At 45.8% G+C, this 24,169-nt stretch overlaps 1 protein-coding gene and 1 pseudogene across 1 annotated transcript; one reads left to right on the top strand and one right to left on the bottom strand.

The window, feature by feature from the left end:
• Positions 1-1,950: 1,950 nt before the first annotated feature.
• LOC136488892 (uncharacterized) lies at positions 1,951-23,290 on the bottom strand. The gene is made up of 9 exons (XM_066485670.1): positions 23,202-23,290; positions 22,779-22,866; positions 22,526-22,633; positions 19,432-19,527; positions 8,218-8,318; positions 7,904-8,125; positions 3,320-3,346; positions 2,382-2,532; positions 1,951-2,172 (listed from the first exon to the last, which is right to left on the bottom strand). Exons 1-9 carry the CDS (start codon positions 23,288-23,290, stop codon positions 1,951-1,953), a joined length of 1,104 nt encoding a protein of 367 aa, XP_066341767.1.
• Positions 10,362-10,481, top strand: LOC136490443 (small nucleolar RNA Z206; annotated as a pseudogene).
• Positions 23,291-24,169: the final 879 nt, after the last annotated feature.

Raw genomic sequence — 24,169 nt, forward strand, 5'->3', positions numbered from 1 at the left:
CGGTTGGCCAGGGTGTGGCTGGCCTGGGCCCTTCCTAGGCTTGTAGCCCCTTCCCTTGGACCCTCCATTAGGCGTATGACATCTCTCTCCCTTCTCCAATCAACGCGTCCTCACTCTGAATCATTGTCCAGTCATTGATGCCGTCGACCGGGAGCTTGCTACCCCAAGGTATCTCTTCTATGTGGATAAGGAGATGCCCAAGAGTGTCCTGCATCTGCTCGGAATTGGTGTTGTTGGCGAGAACTCAAAGCAGTATTGGCAGGAGCCGATGTAGCCGAAGATGTAGTAGTTGAAGGTTCCTGAGCCCATTGCTGGTCTATGGGCATGCAGCCTGTTCGGTTGGCTTGTTCGTATCGTTGCTGGTTCGTGAAGAAATACTGCAGGCTGGTTTGTGTGAGAGAAAAATACTGTTCCGGCTGGAAATTTACGATCGTTTACGACAAGCCACAGCCAAACGAACATGCTGATGGCGTGCTGCATTGAGGATGATGCCGGGAGGTATCCCCGTAAAGTGGAGCACCTACATGACCCTTGGAGGCCGTGGAAACATGTATACTTGTCCAACATCGACTTGACAAGTGATGCATCTACACAGTGCTGTCATGACTGTGGACGGAGGTGTTGTCGCCAAGTGCTCCAGGGTGCCAAAGAGGAGGTCGCCCGTGTTGTAGTCGGCTGGAGAGATGAGCTGGTGGCCATGAGCGTGCTGCCTCCTGATGAAGATGTCCTCAATGGTGAGGAATTGTTGACCGTTGCTGTCGAAGAAGATGACCGTTGTTGACGACAGTATGGGCTGTGGCTAGTCTTCTGTTAGCAGGATGCTCGAGGGGAATGCCTGAGTCACTGGTGTCGATGCCGTTGTGTCATGTGTGGAATTCGACTGCTAGAAGATGGGGGGTTGTCATTCCCAGTGATTCTAGCAGATCCTGCATCAAAGGTGAAGTCGCCGGTATGTTGTAGCGTTCATTGTAGAGGACGATGCCGTGTTGGAGCGACCATGCTTGTACCGCTACATTGAGTTCAATGGTGGCAGAGATGGTCTGAAGTTCATGCTCATCCATCGCGGCCAGGCAGTGCTGTGTGAGAATGGCCTGGTCGGTGGTGTTGTCAGGATGCACAGCTGCTCTGGTGTTGTAGTTGATCCGTGGAGGAAGCGCCTTTGCTGGGGTGTCGGAGCCGTTGTAGAAGGAGGTGGTGCCACTATAGGAGGAAGTGGTGTCGAGGTGCTGTCCGTCCTGCCTGACGGGGCATTCAATGCCCGCTGTGGTGTGTAGTCGGAGTCGGTAGATGTAGCGGTGCGATGCTCCTGTGCTCGTGCCAGAGTTATGGCAGTCTCCATCGCCCGTGGACGGTGTTGTGCGAATACTTACAATACTCAAAGCGGCCTTGATCAGATCATATTCTCTCTATGAACTACTTCTATATAAGTTACAAAATCAAATCCATGCAGAATAATGAAACTGTCAAGGTTGGTGTTCAAATGGAATCACCGCTTGATTATTCAAAGCAACAGATTATTGTTGACCCAACTTTTATATTCCAACAATATGCTCAATCTCGCTCGAGACTCTAGAGAATGAAGATTGAGCATGGCCAGAAGGGCCAATCTCTATGAATATGAGACTTGTCTTATCCTAAAAACAAATGCAGATTGGTTTTCAAAAACTTTGCAGTAGATATCTTACTATTACTGATTGGAGGCCCGAAGCCACCACGTTAATCCTCACCAGATGCGCTAGAAAAAAATAAATTCCTCACCAGAGTCACAGTAGTGTAAACTAATTAAGGCCCAGCGTGGGCAACAATGGGTGTGTGGTCATATATATCAAACCTTTATAAGAATCCAAGACATAACAAATTAACAATCATAGGCAATGTGATGAAGTTTGCTCTACACCGTAGATGATATATACTGCCTAGCATGTGATGTTCACAGCTAGAGCTAGTGATCTATGACGGTGGCGCTGCATTCGATTGTGCTAGAAGAGCCGCTGCCTGGGCCCTGTCCGCGTTGTACAATCTGACTTTCAACATGCCAAACTCAGCCGACGCCCGGAGCCTGACCTTGCGGCGGCTTCCATCCACGGTGTCGCTGCCCTTGTTCCCGAGCGTAAACCCCTTGTGATGCGCCACGTACTGCGCGTCCACCACACCGATCTGCTGCTCAGGCTCCTGCAGACACACAAAACGTAATAACAGGTATATGGTAACCCATTTTTACTTTATTATATGTATAAGCGCGCGAATATTAGTAATAGCATTTTCTGTGGTGGCGAGAGTAACGTCCTCTACATATACGCAGCTGAACAGCGACGAGCCAACAACAGCACTTGTACATGTATTATTCTACTAGCATATATCATTTATTGATGAGTTCTTACGTCGACGCATCTCCAGAAGTTCCAGTCGAGACCCCAGCCGTGAACCAGGTCGTTCTGGATCATGTGCCAGACGCAAGTCCAGGCCTCTCTGGTGAAGACGGGAGCCATCACCTCCACGAACCCGCTGCACGGCCACCGGTGCACGTTGGTACTGCACTTCCCGGCAGACGTCGACCTGTGTAAACATATATATGTGGCCGTTCCATTGGCCGGGTTTTGGTTCAACCGTGAGCCGGGAAAAAAGGCTAATGTGAGGTATGTGCTATCAAAGAGCAGTAGAATGTTTGGTTGAAATAATTACAAAACCTACACCTTTAAAACAGGTGTGAAACATCTCTATTTCCATCCATTTAGAAAAACAGAAAACCAAAATTTGGATCAAGGTGCTCCGAAAATAGTACTACACGAAAACAGGTACTTCTAAAAAAAAATAGCTTTAGGTTCCACCCTTCTAGTTGGCGTGGTATTTTTGAGAAAGCACATTCAAATTCTACCCTTTTAGTTGGCGTTTTGATTTTTAGCGCAGCAGGATCACTTTCGAAAAGCCAAACCAAACGAGCCTTAATTCAGTGGATTGAGAATTAAAACAAAGTAGATTGTCAGAACATACAGTATTAGTTACTATTATTAACATGTTGTCCGACATTAAAGCAAAGTAGATTGTAAGACTCGGCAATCAAAATGGGGTAGTTGTTCCAAAAAAATCAGCCTTGCCGGCCAGTTTTATAACAAACTGTAAATTAGACTTTACAGTTACGTTTTTCCCATGGAGACGATCGAGATGTATAGTCTGGATGAGAGAATTATAGCCTTGGAAAGATCCAGAATCGTGGAAACTAACTACGTTGGTTTCCAAAACCGGACAATACGGTTGTCAGCCCAAAATCAAATTGAATTTTGTATTTCGCATGGATTTTAATTTATAATAATTTTGGCACCACCACCCCCAACAGGATAAGCTCACCCTCGTCCAAAATAAAAATATAAAGGACCATAGCCAATTGAGGGTATCTGATCCATCAAATATATAGTCAATCTAGTATTTTACATTCTCCAAACCCTATCTTTTCAAATCTCATATCTGCCATTCTAGAAGCATCTGACGATGTTTGTTGCTAGGTGGCTTGCCTACCCTAGAATAATCGTAGGTCCGCTGTAAAAAAACCCTAGGTCTGCCTCCCCAATAGGCTTGTTCACTGGAGAATTTTTTAGTCATATTATGGTGAGTCTACCGAAACCGGCTAGAACTAGCCAGGTTCGAAGACAAGCTAGGCTAGTTTTCCCTGACTTTGCTACAATTCAATCCCCGGGCGATCCTCTTATGATCCAAGCATGCTATCTCTTGGGGTGTATGGCTAAGAGTAGTGACTCAAGTGGCCACGTAATAAGTTTATGGCCGCTTTTTTGAATCACTACTACAAAAACAATTTTAGGAGGCAACTCATTTTATTAACAGAGGCGAACAAACAACCTTTGAGTCTCCAAAAATACCTTACTATTTTCAGAGGCGACTAGCTGATTTACGAAGACACCTAAAAATCCGCTGCCTCTAAATATCAATTAACAAACATGGACCACTTAAGGGGTCTATCTATGAAAATAAATCATATTTTCAAAGACGGGCCTCTTAATAGGCTCGCCTCTATTACTAAGCTAAGTCAACATCCGGCCAATTTATCTCTTAGACCCAAACCCTAAGTCATAGTAGAGGATGCTAACATTTCTACCACATGACACAACCACCACATCTTCTACCTCCCACACAGGCCGTTTGTGGGGGTATGACCCCTGATACCCACAGGGCTATACATCGGCTGAGCCGCCAGGGGAGGCCCAGCCCGCAAGACAACGCCGCACGGAGCATGGCATAGGTCGGCGTGCCTCACAAGACTGTGTGAAGATCTTTGGCGATCAGGATGATCTGTTCGGATATGCTAGATCCCGTAATATCTGTAACTTTCTATCTTGTAAAACCGACCAGGATAGAAACAACCGATCTGTAACCCTACCCCGGACTATATAAGGCGCTCGTTTTCATCTGATCATACGTAATACAACCCACCGAAAGACACATGACGTAGGGTATTACGCCAAGTCGGTGGCCTGAACCCGTCTAATCGCTGTCTCTTGCGTTCTATGTCACCATCCGGTTCCCTCACACGCACCTCCACCGATTCATCTACTACTGTGGGCATATCCCTCGGTAGACTGCCGGACGTATTTCATCGACGGTGGCACGCCAGGTAGGGGGGTACGTGCTGATCCCATGACAAACCAGATGGCGTACCTCAAGATCATCTACACGTTCTCGGCGACGGCCCGTGCATCCAACCACTCGTACAGGCTGCCGTTAAGGAGGTGCTCAAACAACAGCAGGCTCGTCGCATTGTCCGATCTCGAGACGCTGCATAGGAACTTCACCACATTCACGATCTGGATCGTGCTCAAGATCTCCACCAACGATCGAGTCTACTGTCGTAGCTCCTACACGGGGCTCTACTTCCGCAAGCCTGGCATCGGGCGTTACGTTGATTCCGCCGAAGATCCAATCGATCTCAGGCTTACGTCGATCGACCATACGCAAGACATGTGGCTGCACAAACGGCGCAGACAAAATCGATCTAACTCTGGACTCGTCTCGTGCACGAGTGCCAGTCAACGAAAGGACTCAACGCCTCCAGACGATTTGCCGCAGTCGGAGTAGGCATTCAGCAGCGTGACCCGGCCGGCCGGATCGTTCAAGCTCTAAGTCCATGGACTCCGTTGAGATCAATAACAGAAAAATATATCATAAGATATATCTCCAGCTTCTCCCTATACGTGCACGAGTGTCTACCATCTGCGTTATAGGTGGTCGACAGCGGCTTCTTAGCGACGCTTTGTTCTTCCTACATGCACACGAGCTCCATGCTCCGCGTCATGGTTAACGGGCTAGCTAGGGCTTGAGACTCAGTGGTCGGATGGTTTATATTAAATATAAACACATCTTCAAAAGAACAATTAGTGTTTACACCAACTGATTGGCGAGCTGCAAATGTTATTTCATCACTGCTGATTTTTCTCTGGGCTTCATATACTTTATTTTTACATCATGTACTACCTGTTCTCCATATTTTTATTTCGGGTACCCGGTTCGGTTGCCGAGCTCATTTTTACGCTCGGGGGCTGGATCAGTCGGGAAGGACATGAGGATCATCATCCAGGTGGTCGGACCACCTAGCAGACGGACTTCACCGCCAATCAACTGGTTAGACTGTTCGGCGCTCGCTCCTGCTCGGCGCTCACTTCACCGCTGACCAGTTGCTTGGGCGTCATCATCAGCTACGCTCAGGCTCACCAGCTAAGCTGAGGACTCCTCGGCGTTCGGACTCTTCGTGCAAGCGTCGCCAGCTAAGCTGGGGACTCCTCGGTGTTCGGACTCTTCGTGTAAGCGTCGTCAGCTAAGCTGGGGACTCCTCGGTGTTCGGATTCTTTGTGCAAGCATCATCAGCTAAGCTAGGGACTCCTTGGCATTCGGATTCTTCGTGCAAGAGTCGCCAGCTAAGCTAGGGACTCCCTTGGTGGTCGGATTTTGCTACGTCTCGTCTGTCGATTCGCCTACTGGCTTACTATGTTTTGCCGATGCTGCATGTTATGTGTGCTATCAAGATGTTCCATGCTGTCTGGATCAGGGTGCTGATCCTGGGCGGCATGTCAGGGGCCTTGATAAGTACATCTATCGCAGCAATCCAGTGCTAAGCACATCTCTCCGCTTTTGGCAAGCTTTCAGGCTTATTTTCTCTGCCCCTGCTACAAGTTATGTTCGTAATCTTCCAGCAGACTCGGGGACTACGTGTGTACACATCTTCTAGCGATGACTGTACTTATTTCTACGCTGCTTCTCTCAGCTAAGCTAGGGACTAGTTTCCTGTTAAGCTAGGGATTGGGCTCACACCTGAAGACTACTACTTTGGACACTGACACCACGTGACTACTTCACCTACTGTCAGGCTCAGGGACTAAATGGGCACACTTCACCTAGCGGTGAATGTGCGTATTTCTGAACTTGGTCTTCTACAAAGCGACTAAGTCATAGACTATAATCGTCCAATCTCCCTGTTTTGGCTCTAAGAGTCAATTTTGCCTAAGGCATCGATGCTAAGCATCTCTCTTCGCTCATGTGGGACTAAGTTCCTCAGTGCTAACTAAGTCAATGACGCTAAGCATCCAACTTCGCTGCCCAGAACCTAAGTGGGCACACTTCATCTAAGATGGAGACTTAAATTTTTTTTTACTTGAGCCCCTTACATCCTTCTGACAAACCTCAACTTCGAGTGAGTCCGGTTTTCATCGACTAGTCCAACTGGTCGGACATTTGCCTCAACAGCTCGGACGCTTGTTCAATAGCTCGGACGCTTGCTTCAACAGCTCGGCTCCCAGTTAAACTGGTCAAAAGCCTGCACCTGATGATCAGCAGCAAGTTGGACAGCTCGGATAAGCTCAAGACGGTGTTGCTTAGTGGATACAAGGCGCTCGGGGACTATCTGTGGGGATATGACCCCTGATATCCACAGGGCTGTACATGGGCCGAGCCGCCAGGGGAGGCCCAGCCCGCAAGACAACGCCGCGTAGAGCACAACACAGGTCGGCGTGCCTCACAAGACTGTATGCTGATCTTTGGAGATCAAAGATGATCTGTTCGGATATGCTAGATCCTGTAATATCTGTAACTTCCAATCTTGTAAAACCAATCAGAATAACAACAACCGATATGTAATCCTACCCCCAGGTTATATAAGGCGGGTAGGGACCCCCTCGTTTTCATCTGATCATACGCAATACAACCCACCGAAAGACACAGGACGTAGGGTATTACGCCAAGTCGGTGGCATGAACCTGTCTAATCATTGTCTCTTGCATTCTGTGTCATCATCCGGTTCCCTGACACGCACCTCCACCAATTCATCTACCACCATGGGCATACCCCTCGGTAGACTGCCGGACGTATTTCGTCGACACCGCCACTCCCTCTCCCAATGAAACAACCACCTTTCCTCTCCCTTTGAACCCTCCCTTGTCTGCTTTGTGCCTCTACCAAGGCTAGCAGATCCTCACTGCCCATGATGGGTAGGATGCATGGCGGTGAGGCCGATGCACCTTGGAGGCGGCAGGGCCGAGGAGCTACAAGTGGTCAAGTTTGAGGACCTAAACGGGTGATTTGCATATTTAGGGACTTAGATGATACAGTCGAACAAGTTTGATGACCTAAATGAGCGATTTGCAAGTTTATGGACCAGGATGACACAGATGGACCTATACGGTCGATTCGCGAGTTTAGGGACCGGGATGACACAGCTGAACAAGTTCGAGGACCGCCAGTGGACTTTACTCTAATACTATTTTTAGCTTGTGATGAATAAGATGATGATGGATGAACCGATTTCATTCCACAAATTAATTAAAACAAAATGTGGAAAATGAGAATATAATGGACTAACGTAAAAAACGTAAGTATAGTTATTATTAGTTAATACAGTACTTACGTGTGTATCTCGGTGTCGTTCCTTCTAACGATGATATGGTAGTTCTTGACCCCCCTGGTGATGTCCAGGCCCGGCTGCGAAATCTCCAGCCGCCCGTGCTTCTTCACAATCTTGATGTACTCCTCCGCGTCGAAGGTCTCAACCCCAAGGTCCTGGTCCCACAGGAAGATGTAGTCGTATGGCGCCACGATGCTGGGGTGCATGAACCTCTTGGCATACCACCTACATGCATGCATTTTCAGTGCATGATGATGCACCCCACACCACCAAAGGAAGAAGGAACTGGATGTTTGTTGCTAGCTGTTGCTGCTCACCATTTGGCCTGCTTCCTGGCGCTGACATGAATGGCTTGCTTGGACCACTCGAACTTGTCCCACTCTGTCGTCCGACCATCGTAGTGGAACAGCATCAACTGCTCGATCCATCGGTGTTCATTCAGTTTACAGCAAACCATCAGAAACAAGGATGGAAACAATCAGCCAAGTAACGTATAATTGCTTACAGTGTTACCTTGTGAACTGTGGCCACTACCGGACTCAGGTCTTTGCCGAGTGCCTGTGACACTCGGCAAATCCCCATATACACTCGGCAAAGTCTTTGCCGAGTGTAACTCTCGACAAAGATCACTCGGCAAATCCGGTGACGGCAAAAGCCTCTTTGCCGAGTGTCTTTTGTCGGGCACTCGGCAAAGGCTTTGCCGAGTGTCAGCAAAACACTCGGCAAAGAAAAGTTGCCTTACGGCGCCAATTGACGGCGACGGTCGCTTTGCCGAGCGCCTCACGGGGGGCACTCGGCAAAGCCCGCCCTCTTTGCCGAGTGTCACACTCGGCAAAGGCAGGGAGGCTTTGCCGAGTGTCTTCCTTGTGACACTCGGCAAAGGAAGGGAGGATTTGCCGAGTGCCTTACTGGTGACACTCGGCAAAGGCAGGGAGGCTTTGCCGAGTGTCTTACTTGTGACACTCGGCAAAGGAAGGGAGGCTTTGCCGAGTGCCTTACTTGTGACACTCGGCAAAGGCAGGGAGGCTTTATCGAGTGCCTTACTTGTGACACTCGGCAAAGCCTCCCTGCCTTTGCCGAGTGCAATGGCCATAGCACTCGGCAAAGCCTCCCAGCTTTGCCGAGTGTCTTGGTCATTGCACTCGGCATAGCTGGGAAATTTGCTTTTTTTTTGCATTTTTTTGTTTATTGCATCCACACATACATATATCACACAACCATCACATATATATCACATATCACACAACAATCACATATATCACACAGCCATCACATATAATCCATAACCATGACAAATATCATCACAAGTTGTCCATAAGTATCACATAGTCCACAAATATCATCACAAGTTGTCCACAAGTATCACATAGTCCACAAATATCATCCAAGTGCCGCCACAAGTGCCACCATTCACAAATAAGCATCACAATCACAAGTCCATCTACCTCTATTGTTCACGGCCACTCCACCGGTCCCATTGCGACGGAGGTGTGCCCTGAGCTGGAGGTGTGCCATGAACATCATTCGACGCCGCCGATTGCCCCTGCACAAAAGAGGCTCTTAGCATTTTGTGTGATCCGTCGGACGTCCGGCACATAGCATTTCCGATAATTAATTGGCTCCTACTCCTACATAGCAGCTGCATGGAGGTTCTTATCCGCATTATTTCTGCGCACATACGTAATATAATTTGATTTGATCTTATTTGATTGGTGGAGCTAGCAAGCTTACCTTACTCAACTTTGTTTATCATCTTTTATATTTGGTGGGTTATGCAATCCATGTCAGCTCAGCAATGTAGAATCAATCAGCACTGTCAATGTGAATATATTTATTTTCTGATGCACCATCTGTGATCTCTACTTTATTTCAAATTATTTTCTTTTGGACCAGAAGAAAATGAATATCGATCACAGATTGTAGTAAAAGTTACTAGTCTAGCTTCTTTCTCGATTGAAAACAATGGCAAAAAAAAAAAAAAATCAAAGGATGGATGCAACTCTGTTCTCAAGATAAATATTGGGAGAGCAATCTTTTTATCATAATTTTTCTTTGTACTGACACACATATGCCCTTATTTTGGTACCCATATTTTCTATTACACATACACATGCATGTGAACATTTCTCCAAACGCCCATGAACTTTATATTGTCCCTAGTTATCTGATCTGCAGTAGCACAGATGACTAAACAGGTCACCTGCAGACCTGTTACAGTGATGCATGGATCATGGATGATGGATGCATGCACGCGTATCTCACTGACTGACACCAACGGGAGATGGATGCCATGCTGATGATATACTGCTGGACTGCTGCTGCTGGTGCAGGAGGACAGACAAAAGCAAGCAAGCGCACGTCGTAGAGTACAGCACTTGCTTGCTGCCCACTGTTCCGGTCAGAGTCCAAACAGACTTCAGACACACACAAACACAGTACTACTACTACTACTACAGCGTTGGATGCTGGTAGCTACTGAGTGGATTTGGAGTAAACAAATGGCGATGCTGGGCGGCACCAGCCCGGTACAAGCAGGCGCGCCCCAGGCGGATGATGGGGCGATGTGGTTCCGACCAGCGACGGCGGCGAGAACCACTGTTGGAGGTTTGGGGCTTGACATGGTGCTGTGGGAGAGGATGAGGTGGGAGGTGGAGAGGGGAGGCCGGTGGGTTGCGGCCACCGGCAATGGCGACGAGTCTCGGATCTTCTATTTAAGTGGTGGTGTTAATTAGTTTGCTTGACTCTTGAGTCTCGGATCTTCTATTTAAGTTCAGTCAAAGTCCAGAAAAAGCTGTGTTTCATGGCAGCACCAAACCCTCTATGTATGTTAGTCGCTGACCCCATATGCTCCAACGTGGGCTAAAATTTAAAAAAGACACAAATGTGACATGTTTATTTGAATACGGACAGCGAATAAAAACTGGCAGAGACATCCTAAAGCTGTTGGACCTTTGGAATAGTAGAGTGCCAATGCACACTTTCCCAGAGCATTTCTGCTTTGTGAAAGGAAAGACAACTACCCTCGCAAAAGCCGCATTCACATATCATGGTGCATTTGTCTCAACATATCATTTGGATTCACATTCATATATCCATATCCACATTCACATTTAGATTTAAGGTAGAGAAACTCACAGGAGTGACAGCAGGATCATTTGGTGGAGTGAATATCATTGGTGGCGGAACATAGCCTGAGTGAGCTCCAAGACCTTGAATATACCGAAACATCTGCTCCATCCTCCGTCGATCCTCCTCAGCCCTCGCCTCAGCCTCCTCCCGTCGCCTCCTCTCTTCCGCCACCTCGGCCTACAATATTTCACCCCAATGATACAACGCAAAGCAAAGGTATGTAAAAATCAATGAACGTCGAATAAAACAAAAATAACCTTGAGTGCCTGCAACGTGTGCTGTGTACAGTCCGGCCGTGTGCATATGGCCGGGCTCGAGCTCGTGCTCCTTGCTCGAATTTGGGAGAGAGACCTAGTACGGGTCGGGTCGATTGCGCCGTCGCCAATCCAGTACCGCCCGTGCTTCTTCCCTCCTCCCAACCTCATGACGACTTCTCCATCAAGGTCCTCGGAGGTGGGATCGTACTCTGGCCCATGGACCTCCCTTGCCATCGCTGTGTACTCAGTGAGGCGGGTGTGGATGGACGAGTTGCTGTACGCCTCGGGCGGGTCCTCCGGGTTGTAGTGGACGTCGGACGTCGCCTTGCCCTTGTGGGCCATTGCCCACGCCTCGAACTGGGAGACAGGCGCGCCACCATGTGACGCCGACTGCGAAAGAAACAACAGGATGATTAGAAATTTGCATAGTTGAGCTTTAGAATAAAGAAATGGATTCAGCATACCCATTTAGCTGCGTAGGCCGGGAGGCAAAGGTTGCCTTGATGGTGTGGTGCACCAGGCATCATCAAACGCCGCTCCCGGCAAGCGTTGTGCGTCTCCCACCACTCAGGGCTGCACCACTTGTCCACCATTGCCTCCCAGCAGTCTTCGTGCCTAGTGCACCACCACGGAACCACCTACACGACATCAAGTATATGTAGATCAAATTAAGCTTATTTAATCTTAGAAAAAATCAGTATTAATCTTATATATTTACCTTCATGTATTGTTCCTTGGTAAGCGTCTCCTTTCTTGCCTCTTTTTTCGTGACCTTCCTAAACTCGAAGGTCGCGTTGTATGTCACGACGGCCTGGAGGCGCGCCTCGTAGTGCATGTCACCCACGAGTTTGTGACAAGCTTTGTTAGCCGCCGCCATCGCTGCCACCTCCCATCCTGGCTCGCATCTAAAGAAATCCTGTATGTAGACGCAATGTATCCTATCATTATTTGAAGAATGTCTAATGAATTCGATGAATTGAGCAGTGTAGTGAGACGAAGACTTACCCACAGCTCCGTAATCACCCGCTCTGTCTTGTGGCCGTAGATCCTGCCATCCCGATCATATGCATCTGCGCAGACGGCGTAGTGGGCAAACGTCCAGGCCGACTGCCGCACTCCGGCAAAGTCAACAAAGCCAGGGAAGTGTGTCTTGCACAAAAGACCAAGAACGCCATTGGGATGGCGTCCATGACCACCTGCACCCACAATCACGAAACCCCTGCCCAAGTGATCAAGAAAAATTATTAGTTTCAACATAACAAATGAGAAAATAGTGACAGCATCTAAAGTTACTTACTTTGAACCACTGGGTCGAACCATCGGGCGTCTCTCAAGAGGTATCGGTCGCTTCGGGAGTTGCGAGGGACCTCGCTGATAGAGTTTAGCCGTGCCAGAGGAAGAGGAGCCCCCTGCCGCCGCACCATAGGAAGAGGAACCCCCCGCTGCCTCCTCAGCCTCGTCCTCCTCGTCGTCGTCCTCCTCCTCCACCTCCTCCTCGTCCTCCACCGCCTCCTCGTGCTCCTCGGGCACCACCTCCTCCTCGTCCTCCACCGCCTCCTCGTGCTCCTCGGGCACCTCCTCCTCCTCAGACTCCTCCACCTCCTCCTACCTCTATGGCGGAGGAGCCTGACGACCCCTGCGTTTCCTTGGCGGTGGCGGAGGAGCTACCTCCTCCACCCTCTTGTATTTCGACTTTACATTCCTTAAACCCCTTAAGAGACCCCCGCCGCCTGGCATCTTTGTTCAATCACCTGCAATTACAAAGAGATACAAAATGAATAAAACATAATTAGAAAGAGATGTAAAATAAATAAGACGTAGTGCAAAATGAACAAAACATAATTAGAAGGTAACATAATATTACTTGTCTTAGAAATAATCATCATGATCGGTATTAGCTGGATCATAAGTCTCATCATCACTATCATGCATGTCTACTTCCATGTTGATATCATGACCATCCGGAGGAGCAATGTTGTCATCACTGTCATTGCCTAATTCTAATCGCCGAAGTAATTCTAAGTCCTTTACATTTTGAACCTCATCTCCATCGTCCTCATCATCAACCCTTTCATTGTCTACTTCCATTATGACCAGATCGGTTATGTCTATCACAAAGCTCCCTTGTAGCCCCTCTTCTTGAAAGAACTCTCCGTCATATGTGTTTGGGTCAAAGTTGTAATCTTCATTGTTTGGGACAGGTAGTTTACTGTGTGGCGATACCTTGTTCACAACATCCCAACCCTTAAGATGCGGGTCGTCTTTGCACGCCCATGGGAGATAATAAACTTGTGTGGCCTGTTGAGCCACGATATAGACATCGTCTCCTGGGTACTTGGAATCCTGTCGAATTTCGACTAGCCCAAGATTAGGGGTCCGTCTTATTTTTTTAGGATCAAACCAATGGCATTTAAATATGACAGGATTAAGAGGTTTGCGGCCATGAAACATGAGTTCGTATATTTCTTCAACTCTTCCATAATAATCGAGCCCATCAAGGGCGGGCGTGAAAACTCCGGTATTTGTGGTTCTTCGATTGGGCCGACTCTGCTCGTGTCTTGTTGTGTGAAAACGATATCCATTCACGTCATAACCAGTAAATGACATGACCCTAAAGGCACAGCCACCGGCAACCTGACTCAACTCGGCGCTCATAGATGCATCGGTTTGGCCCTACAAGCTCAAGCGGGATATAGTTCATTATATCATTCGCACGTACGAGCAACTTGTAATGTCAAACTAAGTACGAGCTAAATTAGAACGTACCTTGCATTTGAACTCCTCGGTCATGTATAGCCATTGGATCCTCGATACGAACGGAAGGTACCGTAGGATTTTCACGGGGATGTCAAGCTGCCTCTTGAGACCATCACCATAGTCTACCTCAAGGAACCTAGAGGATTTACACTTTGGACAGTGCTTAGCTTCCGCGTGTTCATTCCTAAATAAGATGCATCCCTTTGGACAAGCATGTATCTGCTCATATGGCATCTTAAGTACACGGAGGAGTCTCCGCGACTCATACATGTTCCTTGGCAGAATGTGACCTTCCGGAAGCAAAGTGCCAAAAACTGTCAGCATAGCATCGAAGGCGTCTCGACTCAGGTGGCACTGGGACTTGAAAGCCATAAGGCGTCCAATGGCATCTAGTTGAGAGACCTTTGTCTGGCTGTGAAGGGGTTTCTGTGCCGCAGACAACATGTTGTAATACGCCTTTGCGGTTGCATCTGGCTCCTCATCCCTACGTCCTTCACCGAAGTGTGCTTCATGATAGTCACCTAACATGTCTCCTACCCCGCCATCAGCATCAAGATCCTCGATGCGTTGTCTCATGACCTCGTCTATCCTACATCCTTCACCATGGAGGGTCCACCGGGTATAGTCTGCCATAAATCCATACTTGCCAAGATGTTTACCCATGTCCACCTTTGTTTGTTTACGCCTGTTCTCACACTCGCTGCAGGGACACCAAACTTTATCCGTTTCTTTAGCCTCCCGAAATGCTGCTTCCAAGAAAGCATTGGTCTTCTTCATCCATTCATCAGTCCAGTCTCCATAACCCCTTCGGCCAGTGTACATCCACTCACGGTCATCCATCTTTTACCACATACGCGAGTAATATAAGAATCCATTGCATCTACATGAGGATCCTACTATCTAATAGGTGAAGATAGGTCATAATCCCACCCGAGGATGCGTAGATGAGGTTAGTTTCCATGCTCTACTCCTATCCGAGACAGAATTTCGGCAGCACCTCCACGCTCTTCTCCAAATACACGTCCCGGCAGGGAGATTGTGTATCTGGAGAAAAACAGGGAGATGATGTAGAAACTCTGTCTCGGATCGGAGTAGACCATGAAAACTAACCCCATCTACGCATCCTCAGGCTGTCCAAAAAATGTGGACAATTCAAAACACATACGGTTATAGACATGCAAAGATCTGCATACTTCCAACCGTATCCCTTTCGAATGGGAGACACCTAACTTGGTTATGTGATCTACGAACAAGATACGGAAAGAGGGGTTATACCTTGGGTGGCGGTGGAGTTAGGCTAGCGGGGCCGTGGCGGGTTGGTGCAGTGGCGAGGCAACGCGGTGCAGGCAGACCCGCAGTGGCGAGGAATACGATCGGGGTCGCCGAGGTACTCCGGCTCGGCTCCAACGGGCTCTTCTCTGCAAAAAAAGAACATACGGGATTAATTGAAAATTTTGACAGAACCTCCCCTACACGGTGAGGTTTCTAAAACATGCAAAAAAACGTACGGCACGATGGCCGATAACCACATATGTATATGCATTGGATTCACATTCATATAAACATATATAATCACAAAGCAAATACTGTAGTTTGCAAACAAAGCAGGGATCTGCTTCCTGCGTTGCCAAATATACTGGTACTAGTAATATATATACACACACTCACTGCACGCACAGCCAAAAGTAACAAGTGATGACGACGTTTTATTTGGACATTGCCAAAATACTAATACTCATCACTGCAGCCGGCCGCCACAAATAACAAGCAAGTGATCGCAAAAGGATTTATGCTAATGGCAGCTAGCTTTTCTCAGTATGCATGTATATATTAGGCTAGCTAACTAGCCACTACAAGCTCCAAGCTGGCCAGCCGGCCGAAGAGCACGCACGCGCCTATATATATAATCCTCACACATATCTTTTGTCGTCTCAAATTGGATTATATATTAATCATATGCATGATTAGTTTCAGCATGGGCCATCACTGTGTGATCGATGTACTCCATCATTCAACAACCAACCTGGAGATTAAAAAAGGTGCTATGCTATATATATATATATATATATATATATATATATATATATATATAGACCATTTCTATGAGATACATTAGCTACATGCGCTAGCTCTGGTGACAAATGGCTGTCAATTCTGAATGCCAAATTACTATGCTTTCTGCACATTTCAATCTTTGCTCGTCTTTCAGGTGCAGCAGGCCTTTGAGAAGTAGCTAGCTATAGTTTCAAGGCGCCTGGCAAAGACTGGCTTTAGAGCAGCAGGATGTACAGGGCTAAGAGGGCTGCTTCGCTCAAAGCAAAGCGCCGCGTTGGCAAGTACGTATGAGCTCGGACGCACCATTGGGGAAGGAACATTTGCAAAGGTCCGGATCGCCAAGAACATGGAGAACTGGGATCATGTTGCTATCAAAATTCTTGACAAGGCAAAGGTTCACAAGAACAAACTAGCTGAACAGGTGAAGTGTTAAGACTCTGCATTCTATTTCCATAGATTTTCACTGCACGATTCAAAAAAAGTTATTTACAGTGAATTCCCTTCTGTTTGCTATATATGTCTAGTGAGAAAAAAGATAATTACTGATCCCACCCTCTCAACTGTATGGCAGATTAGGAGGGAAATCTGTACAATGAAGTTAGTACAGCATCCCAATGTTGTTCGCCTGTATGAGGTAATAAAGCTTAAACTTTAAATGTAAAAATATATTATTTTTTCAGTATTACGTTTCTTGCATTGGAATGGGATGCACATCCAGGTCTACAGTTCATAACCATTTATTTGCATTGTTTTTGTTCCTTTTTTTATGACAGGTGATGGGAAGTAAAACAAGGATTGACATTGTGCTGGAGTTTGTTATGGGTGGAGAGCTCCATGATATCATTGTAAGCACTGTTGTATCATTGCCAATGCTTCCTCTGTCATTTGACCTTATTCTTTTCTCATCAATGATAATTTATATAGCATGCTAGTTGCTAGCTGCTTTTCCAGCCTAAACTTTGCATGAAGAGACATTTAACATTCCATGCTTTATATATATAGCACGTTTGCTTCTTTTCTCTACATGACAGTTTGTGATTCACTGTCCAAATTCACAATCAGGCCACAAGTGGAAGATTGAAGGAGGAGGAAGCACGTAGATACTTTCAGCAGTTGATCAATGCTGTAGACTATTGCCACAGTAGGGGTGTATACCACAGAGACTTGAAGGTGCAGTATTGTTCATCCTTGATTCTGCTCTTTGTTTGTATCATCAGTTATGATCAAGGAAATAGTATGAAACTTAAATGTTGATATTTCTCGTATGCAGCTAGAGAATCTGTTACTTGATGTTGCTGGAAACTTCAAGATTTCAGATTTCGGGTTAAGTGCTTTATCAGACCAAGTGAAGGTACTATCAGACAAGATACTACAGAAATTATTGTGTTTTATTTCTTTCTGTTTCTTTCTTTCTTTCTTTTGGTTTCACTGCATTTCACTAATTTACACCATAATCTTTAACTAATTCAATGCTAGCATAATGATGGATTGCTGCATACTACATGTGGAACACCTAACTATGTTGCTCCAGAGGTGATATTATTTTGTACATCTCTTCTTTTTTTTTGTTTTAACCAGAAATAAGTTTGCCTAATACTGATTGATATCCAATATGTAGGTTATTGATGACAAGGGATTACCTAGGTGGCGCAGGAGGCCGGGCGCCAGAGCCTGCGTCGTCGGCGCGCAGGGGAGGGCGCCGGGTGCGGGACGCCGGGGCCAGCCGCGGGAGCCTGCGTCGTCGGCGCGCGGGGACGGGCACCGGGTGCGGGCGAGACGAGTCCAGGCGGCGGGCCGCCGGCGGAAGTGGCCGGCGTGGGCGGGCGGGCGCACGTGGGGCGGCGTGCAGGCGCGACGTTGCGGGCGGGGTGGCGTGTGGGGCGGTGACGGGGGCGGCGCGAGGATGACGGGCAGGGCGGGGGGCGGCGCTAGCAGGGGCGGTGAGGGAGCGAGGGGACGGGTGAGGGCGGGGGGCGGTGAGGCAGGGGCGTGCGTGAGTGAGTCTCGGCCGTGCCAGTTAAGTCTTGGGTGAGGCCTTTGCCGAGTGTCCGCGATCCAGCACTCGGCAAAGCCGGGATTTTTTTAAAAAAAAACATTAAACATCTTTGTCGAGAGTCAAACCGATAAGGCACTCGACAAAGACTATACTTTGCCGAGTGCTAACCCTAGCACACTCTGCAAAAGTTATTTTTTTAAAAAAAACTTTTCTATTTCCTTTCCCTTTTCCTTAACCGTTTTTTCCAAATTTGTTCCAATACACTTTGAAAATACCTTGTCAAATTCACTCAACAATGCAAATTTGATGCTTCAGCGAAAAATAGACCATGATTTCATGTAGTTATAGCTCAAATTCCATTTATATAATTGCAATTGAAAATTAATAATTATCAAATGGATCCAAAAAATCACTAAAATTTAACATGACACGATATTTGATGTCTATTGGCTATACAAAAAGTTTCGGAGTCAAACCACAACTCGACCGTCATTTTCACTACAAATCTTACCAGATCATTCTCAACAATCATGAAACTTCTTCGGAGATGTTTCGGTTTGTAAGCAATGTACGTGACAACTTATGCGACACCTTCTCAATTTTTTACCACAGCCTCCACATATGATATCATGACATCTTATCAAATTTCATGATTTTCGGACTTCCTTTGCTTTTTATTGAATTTAAAAACCATTCAACCACACGCTCGGGGGGGTCGTGTTTCTGAAATAAGATGTTCGAAAACCCTTATAATCTTAAAGGTAAGGCCTCAAACTGGGTTGAATAACATGAATATCAATTTTATACTCATTTTTTCCAAATATTTGAATCACTTGCAGTTCAAATTTAACTTAATTCAAAAAATTGCTTGAAATGCATTTAATTAGTTAAATATAGCAAATAAATTCAAAAATACACCAAACTTAAGCATGGAGTACCACATGTGGTGTGTGGAGAGGTGAAAATTTTTGAAGTGCAGGAGCCAAAAAAAAATTATACTTTGCCGAGTGTCTACTTTTGACACTCGGCAAAGAGCCTCTTTGCCAAGTGTTGTCTTTGTACACTCGGCAAAGAGCTGACGGCGGCAGGCTGGTTTGACGGCGGGTCAAAATTTGCCGAGTGTGAGACGTTGACACTCGGCAAAGAAAGTCTTTGCCGAGGGTTACCTCTGAGCACTCGGCAAAGAAGACGTCTTTGCCGAGTGTTGACGCTGAGCACTCGACAAAGAGCAGCTTTGCCGAGGGTCGTGTCTTTGTCGAGTGTTCGAGTTTGGGCACTCGGTAAAGACATCCTTTGCCGAGTGCCCGATATAAAACACTCGGCAAAGTTCTTGGCACTCGGCAAAGCTTGCGATTCCGGTAGTGGGCGTTGACATTGACTCTCTCGCTGTAACCCACTGTCAGCGCCACAAGGTATTTGCGAGTGGGGGTGTCCTGCTCATCGCATTGACACCAAACAAAATATATACTCACTAATTAATCGTGTCAACCCAACCCAGCCCTCCATGAGGCCATGTGCTTAATATATATAAGGATATATAAAGAAGCTTAGGGGCAGCTACAAGGCATTTGTAGGGGTGGTTTGCCCTGTCGCCCATACCCAGACACCACTACAATTCAATTATTTGTAGGGGTGACCGACGATTTGTAGGGGTGGCTGAAAAATGAGCCGAAGGCGACCCAGCAGGAGACCCCCGCCTGGCACTCGGCCTTTTTTGGGCCCATACCGATGCTTCGTGTGCGTGCTGACACCTCGCGTCGAGGGCTTCTAGTCCCGCTCCCTCTTTTTCAGGTGCCCGCATTAGAGAACAAGTTGAAGGTAACGGTTGACGAGGGGGATCCGAACTCGGCGGAAGGATAGAATGACCCTCGCCGAGCGTGGCATCGGCGAGAGGCGGTGGCGCTCACAAGGCAGGCGGTGGCGCCGTTAGGGTTTGGAGTGGTTGGCTAGAGTATGGGACGTTGTATTAGCGTAGCGAGCTGTCAGATAACCCTTGTGTAATTTCAACGGCCTCCCCGTATGGCTTATAAATACCCGGGGGCACTGTTTTTTTAGACAGAGTTAATTCAATAATTTAATGGCCATTTAATCCGCATTCATTTCAGCATGCTTTCTTTGGGATATCGTTTGTGCTCCTCCTAATCGCTGTGGGAAACCCTCAGCCTCCCCCCGCATAGCTTCTAGCGAGGGTGGGAGGCTAGGAGTGTCCCCACAAAATTCATTTTCCAGAAATCATAAATTTAGGCAAAAAAATAGCAATTTTTTAAATCCCACGAGATCCATCCGGCAGCCACACATCCGCGCTCTGCTCGGATGATTCCTGCTTGCGTGAATTTCATTGCTGCGGGTCCCGTGTGTGCTCGAATCAGATTGCTTAAGGATTCTATTTAGTTGAATTTATTGACACCGCGGTGCTGGTTATCGAGTTTATGGCACCACCGACCATCCAAAAAGTAAAAGATGGCGTCAACATTTACTTATTATGCTCTCTTCTAATAGTGGTTCCTCGATATTCAGATTGTAAAATCCTGATAGAAAAGAGTCGACTGTTTGACCTTGTTTTTGTAATGGCCTCCCTTAAAAAGCCGAAAGGTAAGGATTTCTAAAAACTTTTGCGTTCCTTTTTCCACCGGGCAGCCAAGTCACACGATTTTTCACACGAAAAACGCACGCTTTGCGTCCAGCGGGTTTGAACCATGACCTCAACCTCGCGCGTTTTCTCCTCTAACCACTGCACTACACACACAGTCATGTCCAAATAAGATTTTGTTTCTCTTAATATTATACTGAACCGACTTTAAAATGAGTGTTTGGGACTCTAGACGAATTCAAATGAAAAAGTGGTAAACTACAAAGTTTTATAACATTTTGAGATCTACAACTTTTGTTTTTGTTGTTCCTCCATCCGAGGTCGTTTGAAAATTTTAAATTTGAAATGTTGAATATTTAGACGTAATTATCCTCAACAAGATGATTTCAAATAAAAAATTATGAACTACAAAGGTGTACAACTTTTCGAGATCTATAACTTTTGGTGTTCCTAGTTCTCCATTAGAGGTCGTTTGAAAAATTCAAATTTCAAATGTAAGAAATTCAAACGTAGTTTTCCTTGATAAAATGATTTCTAATGAAAATGTTGTCAACTACACAGTTCTATAACTTTTTGAGATCAACAACTTTCTTTTTGTTGTTTCTTCACCCATGGTCGTTTGAAAAATTCAAATTTCAAATTTGAAAAATTCAAACGTAGTTTTCTGTGACAAAATAATTTCAAATGAAAAAGATGTCAACTTCAGAGTTCTATAACTTTTCGAGATCTACAACTTTCGTTTTGGTTAATTCTCCATCTGAGGTCCTTTGAAAAAAATCAAATTTTAGAGCTTAATTTTTACCAGGGATGAAAACGGTACGGATATTTTCCGATCGTATTCGAAACCGAATCCGTTTAGAGGGGTTGAGATCTGTCCGTATCCGAGTCCGGATATCCAACATCCGATACCGTATCCGTATCCGAATACTCAAATCGCATATTTATGATGTCGATATCCAATCGTATCCTATCCGACATAGTTGACCCTATCCGGACAGAAATATGAAAACAAATGTAATATCGGTGATATCCGTCCGTATCCGATCCGTTTTCATCCCTAATTTTTACTATTTGGCGTCCATTTATAGGAGCACCTCGAGATCCAGCCGCCTCTACAAATCCTTTGTAGGGGCAGCTAGATCTAGAGCCGCTCCTACAAATATGGCCATTTATAAGGGTGGCTAATAATACCAGCAGCCCCTACAAATAGATTTGTAGGGGCAGCTCTAGATGGGAACCATTTGCCCTAAAAAAAAGATGTGTTGCTACAATCATTTCTGTAGTAGTGTCCATTTAGTAAAGTTAATTAATAATGCAGTAGTTAGTTAGAGCATCTCCAAGAGTTCGCAAGAATTTCTTTGTAAATCCATGGAGTTTTTCAACTTACCAAAAAATATTGGAAGAAATAAATAAGATCATCTCTCAATAATTCACTCCTAAAATATAGAAAATAATTTTACATCAGCAATCCTATATTATATCTAAATTATTCTAACCACTTTTATATATTCTTTTTCTTTTGTATATTTGCATCAGGAACCCTTTTTCTACTCTTTATTCTTTCTCCGTCCCTCCACCTTTAGATTGGCCGAAGCATACGGGTGTTTGGGAGAAGATACGCGTGACCTTAAGTCCGCGTATCTTTATGCGCAAGTGGGGGCTTTTTCTCAAGTGTCAAAAGATTGGGAGTTGAATTTAGGAGTTGTTAGAGATGGATTTGTTTCATTCTTTTTAAAAATCGTGGATCAGGAAGGATTATTGAGTACTCTTGGAGATGCTCTTATAAGAAAAATAAATGGAAGCAAAGAAGGATGAGCGGACGAAGATCAAGAGAGAGAGACCTCACGTGGGTGTGCCCAGAGCCGGCGCAGGTGAAGATCAGACTCTCGAACAACGATGTTTGCTGGTAGCCGCTCCGCGCCTTTTTGTTTTGCCGGCAGAGCAATCTTCTACGGCACAAGAGGCATGTAAAAAAGGTCAAACATGCCCCCAAGGTATGTATATGAACCAAGTCGCAGTGACATATGTTGAAACATGATCTTCGTCAAGTCCCACTGGTGTGGACTTGATTTCTGACAAGTTGAGAGTTTGTACCTCTAAATCTGAAGTGGCATTTGACTGCAGCAGATGAGTCCCCTCTGCAGTATAATTAGAAGTGCTATTTCTGAACGGTGTTGAAAATCTGGCAAATGAAACGCCGATCAAGAACCCGATTGCTGCCGCAAACAACACCCTAAGGAACGGATTTGATTTCATTCTCATTTTTCACTAGCGAGATAGGAAGATCACAAGGCATATATATATATATATATATATATATATATATATATATATATATATATATATATATATATATAGAGGAAGATCACAAGGTACGACACACACAAGGGCCAAAATAAACGGTGTGGGCTTGGCCCAAGTTGGTGGATGACGAGGATCGCTAGGCGGCACCAGCAGACGCCAATCGCGTCAGCATCAACATCACCTTAGTCCTCCTCTTGTCCACCTGTCGTCTACCCCTCCACCACCTCGGCCAGCGCGGCGGCGGCCTTCTGCAGCTCGGCCACCTTGGCCCTGACGGCGGCGCTCTTCCCTTCCCCCTCCATCACCTCCCAGCCGGTACAGGAGATTTAAGAATCTCAGAACGTCGCGGTGGCAATCGTCCGTTACGTGTATGCATCTTCTGTACATCTCTTTATATACAGTACCGCTTGCTAGAAGAAGTAGCGAAGTAGCAACAGTTGTATGATTTTGTCATGATGACTTGTACAGTGGAAAAGAGTTGCCTTAGACTACCAATCATTGGTGATCCTTTTCAGGATTAACTTTGTGCTCCTTAAGCTATTCAAACTAGTCAAATAGGAAAGTTAGATACTTACATGATATTGAATGCAATAGGAAGATATTTTCTTATTATTCTATATTTCTTCTATTACTTTTAGGAAGTAATATTTGATATTTTTTATCAAGATCAAACAGTCCATAGTCATTTGGACCCTAGCAAAAAGCTCTTTATAGTTTCGGGGATGACCGGTAAAAAAAAACAAAAATCATAATTTAAATTGTGGATGTCATAAGATTTGGGATGCAACAAAAGTCACCACAGTTTATGCCAACTAATTACATATTCAACATATATAAAGGTGCCATAAAAAGGAAAACCATGTATGGGTGAGAAAACATATAGATAATTCCTTGCAAAAAAATTGATAAGTTTATGATAACTGTACATAAACTACAAAGTATATATTATGCTTAGAAAGTAAATAAAAAACACAAAATTTATTTTGAGTTATTTTTTATTAGTTAGAGGTATGAAAAAATAAGTAATACTTGTATATCTTCTAATATTCAAGCCCGAGAACACGGATTAATGGGCTAGTAAACTGAACTGATATACGGTTGCAACGAAGATGACCTCTACCTACGTGCATGACCCCGAGCGGTGAATGTGCTTATTTCTAGGACCCTTTGCTTTCCTGCAC

This window comes from Miscanthus floridulus, chromosome 10 (genome assembly GCF_019320115.1).
Source record: "Miscanthus floridulus cultivar M001 chromosome 10, ASM1932011v1, whole genome shotgun sequence".
In the NCBI taxonomy this organism is placed as follows: domain Eukaryota; kingdom Viridiplantae; phylum Streptophyta; class Magnoliopsida; order Poales; family Poaceae; genus Miscanthus; species Miscanthus floridulus.

Bases quoted from the DNA above. Each gene is read 5' to 3' on its own strand.
- LOC136488892 (XM_066485670.1), bottom strand. From the start codon at position 23,290: ATGGAGGGGGAAGGGAAGAGCGCCGCCGTCAGGGCCAAGGTGGCCGAG. The intron at 22,867-23,201 runs GTAGACGACAGG...TTCATTTGCCAG, and splicing joins CTGGCCGAGGTGGTGGAGGG to ATTTTCAACACCGTTCAGAA. The intron at 8,319-19,431 runs GTGCCAAGAACT...CGATGGATCGAG, and splicing joins GGAATCGCAAGCTTTGCCGA to CAGTTGATGCTGTTCCACTA.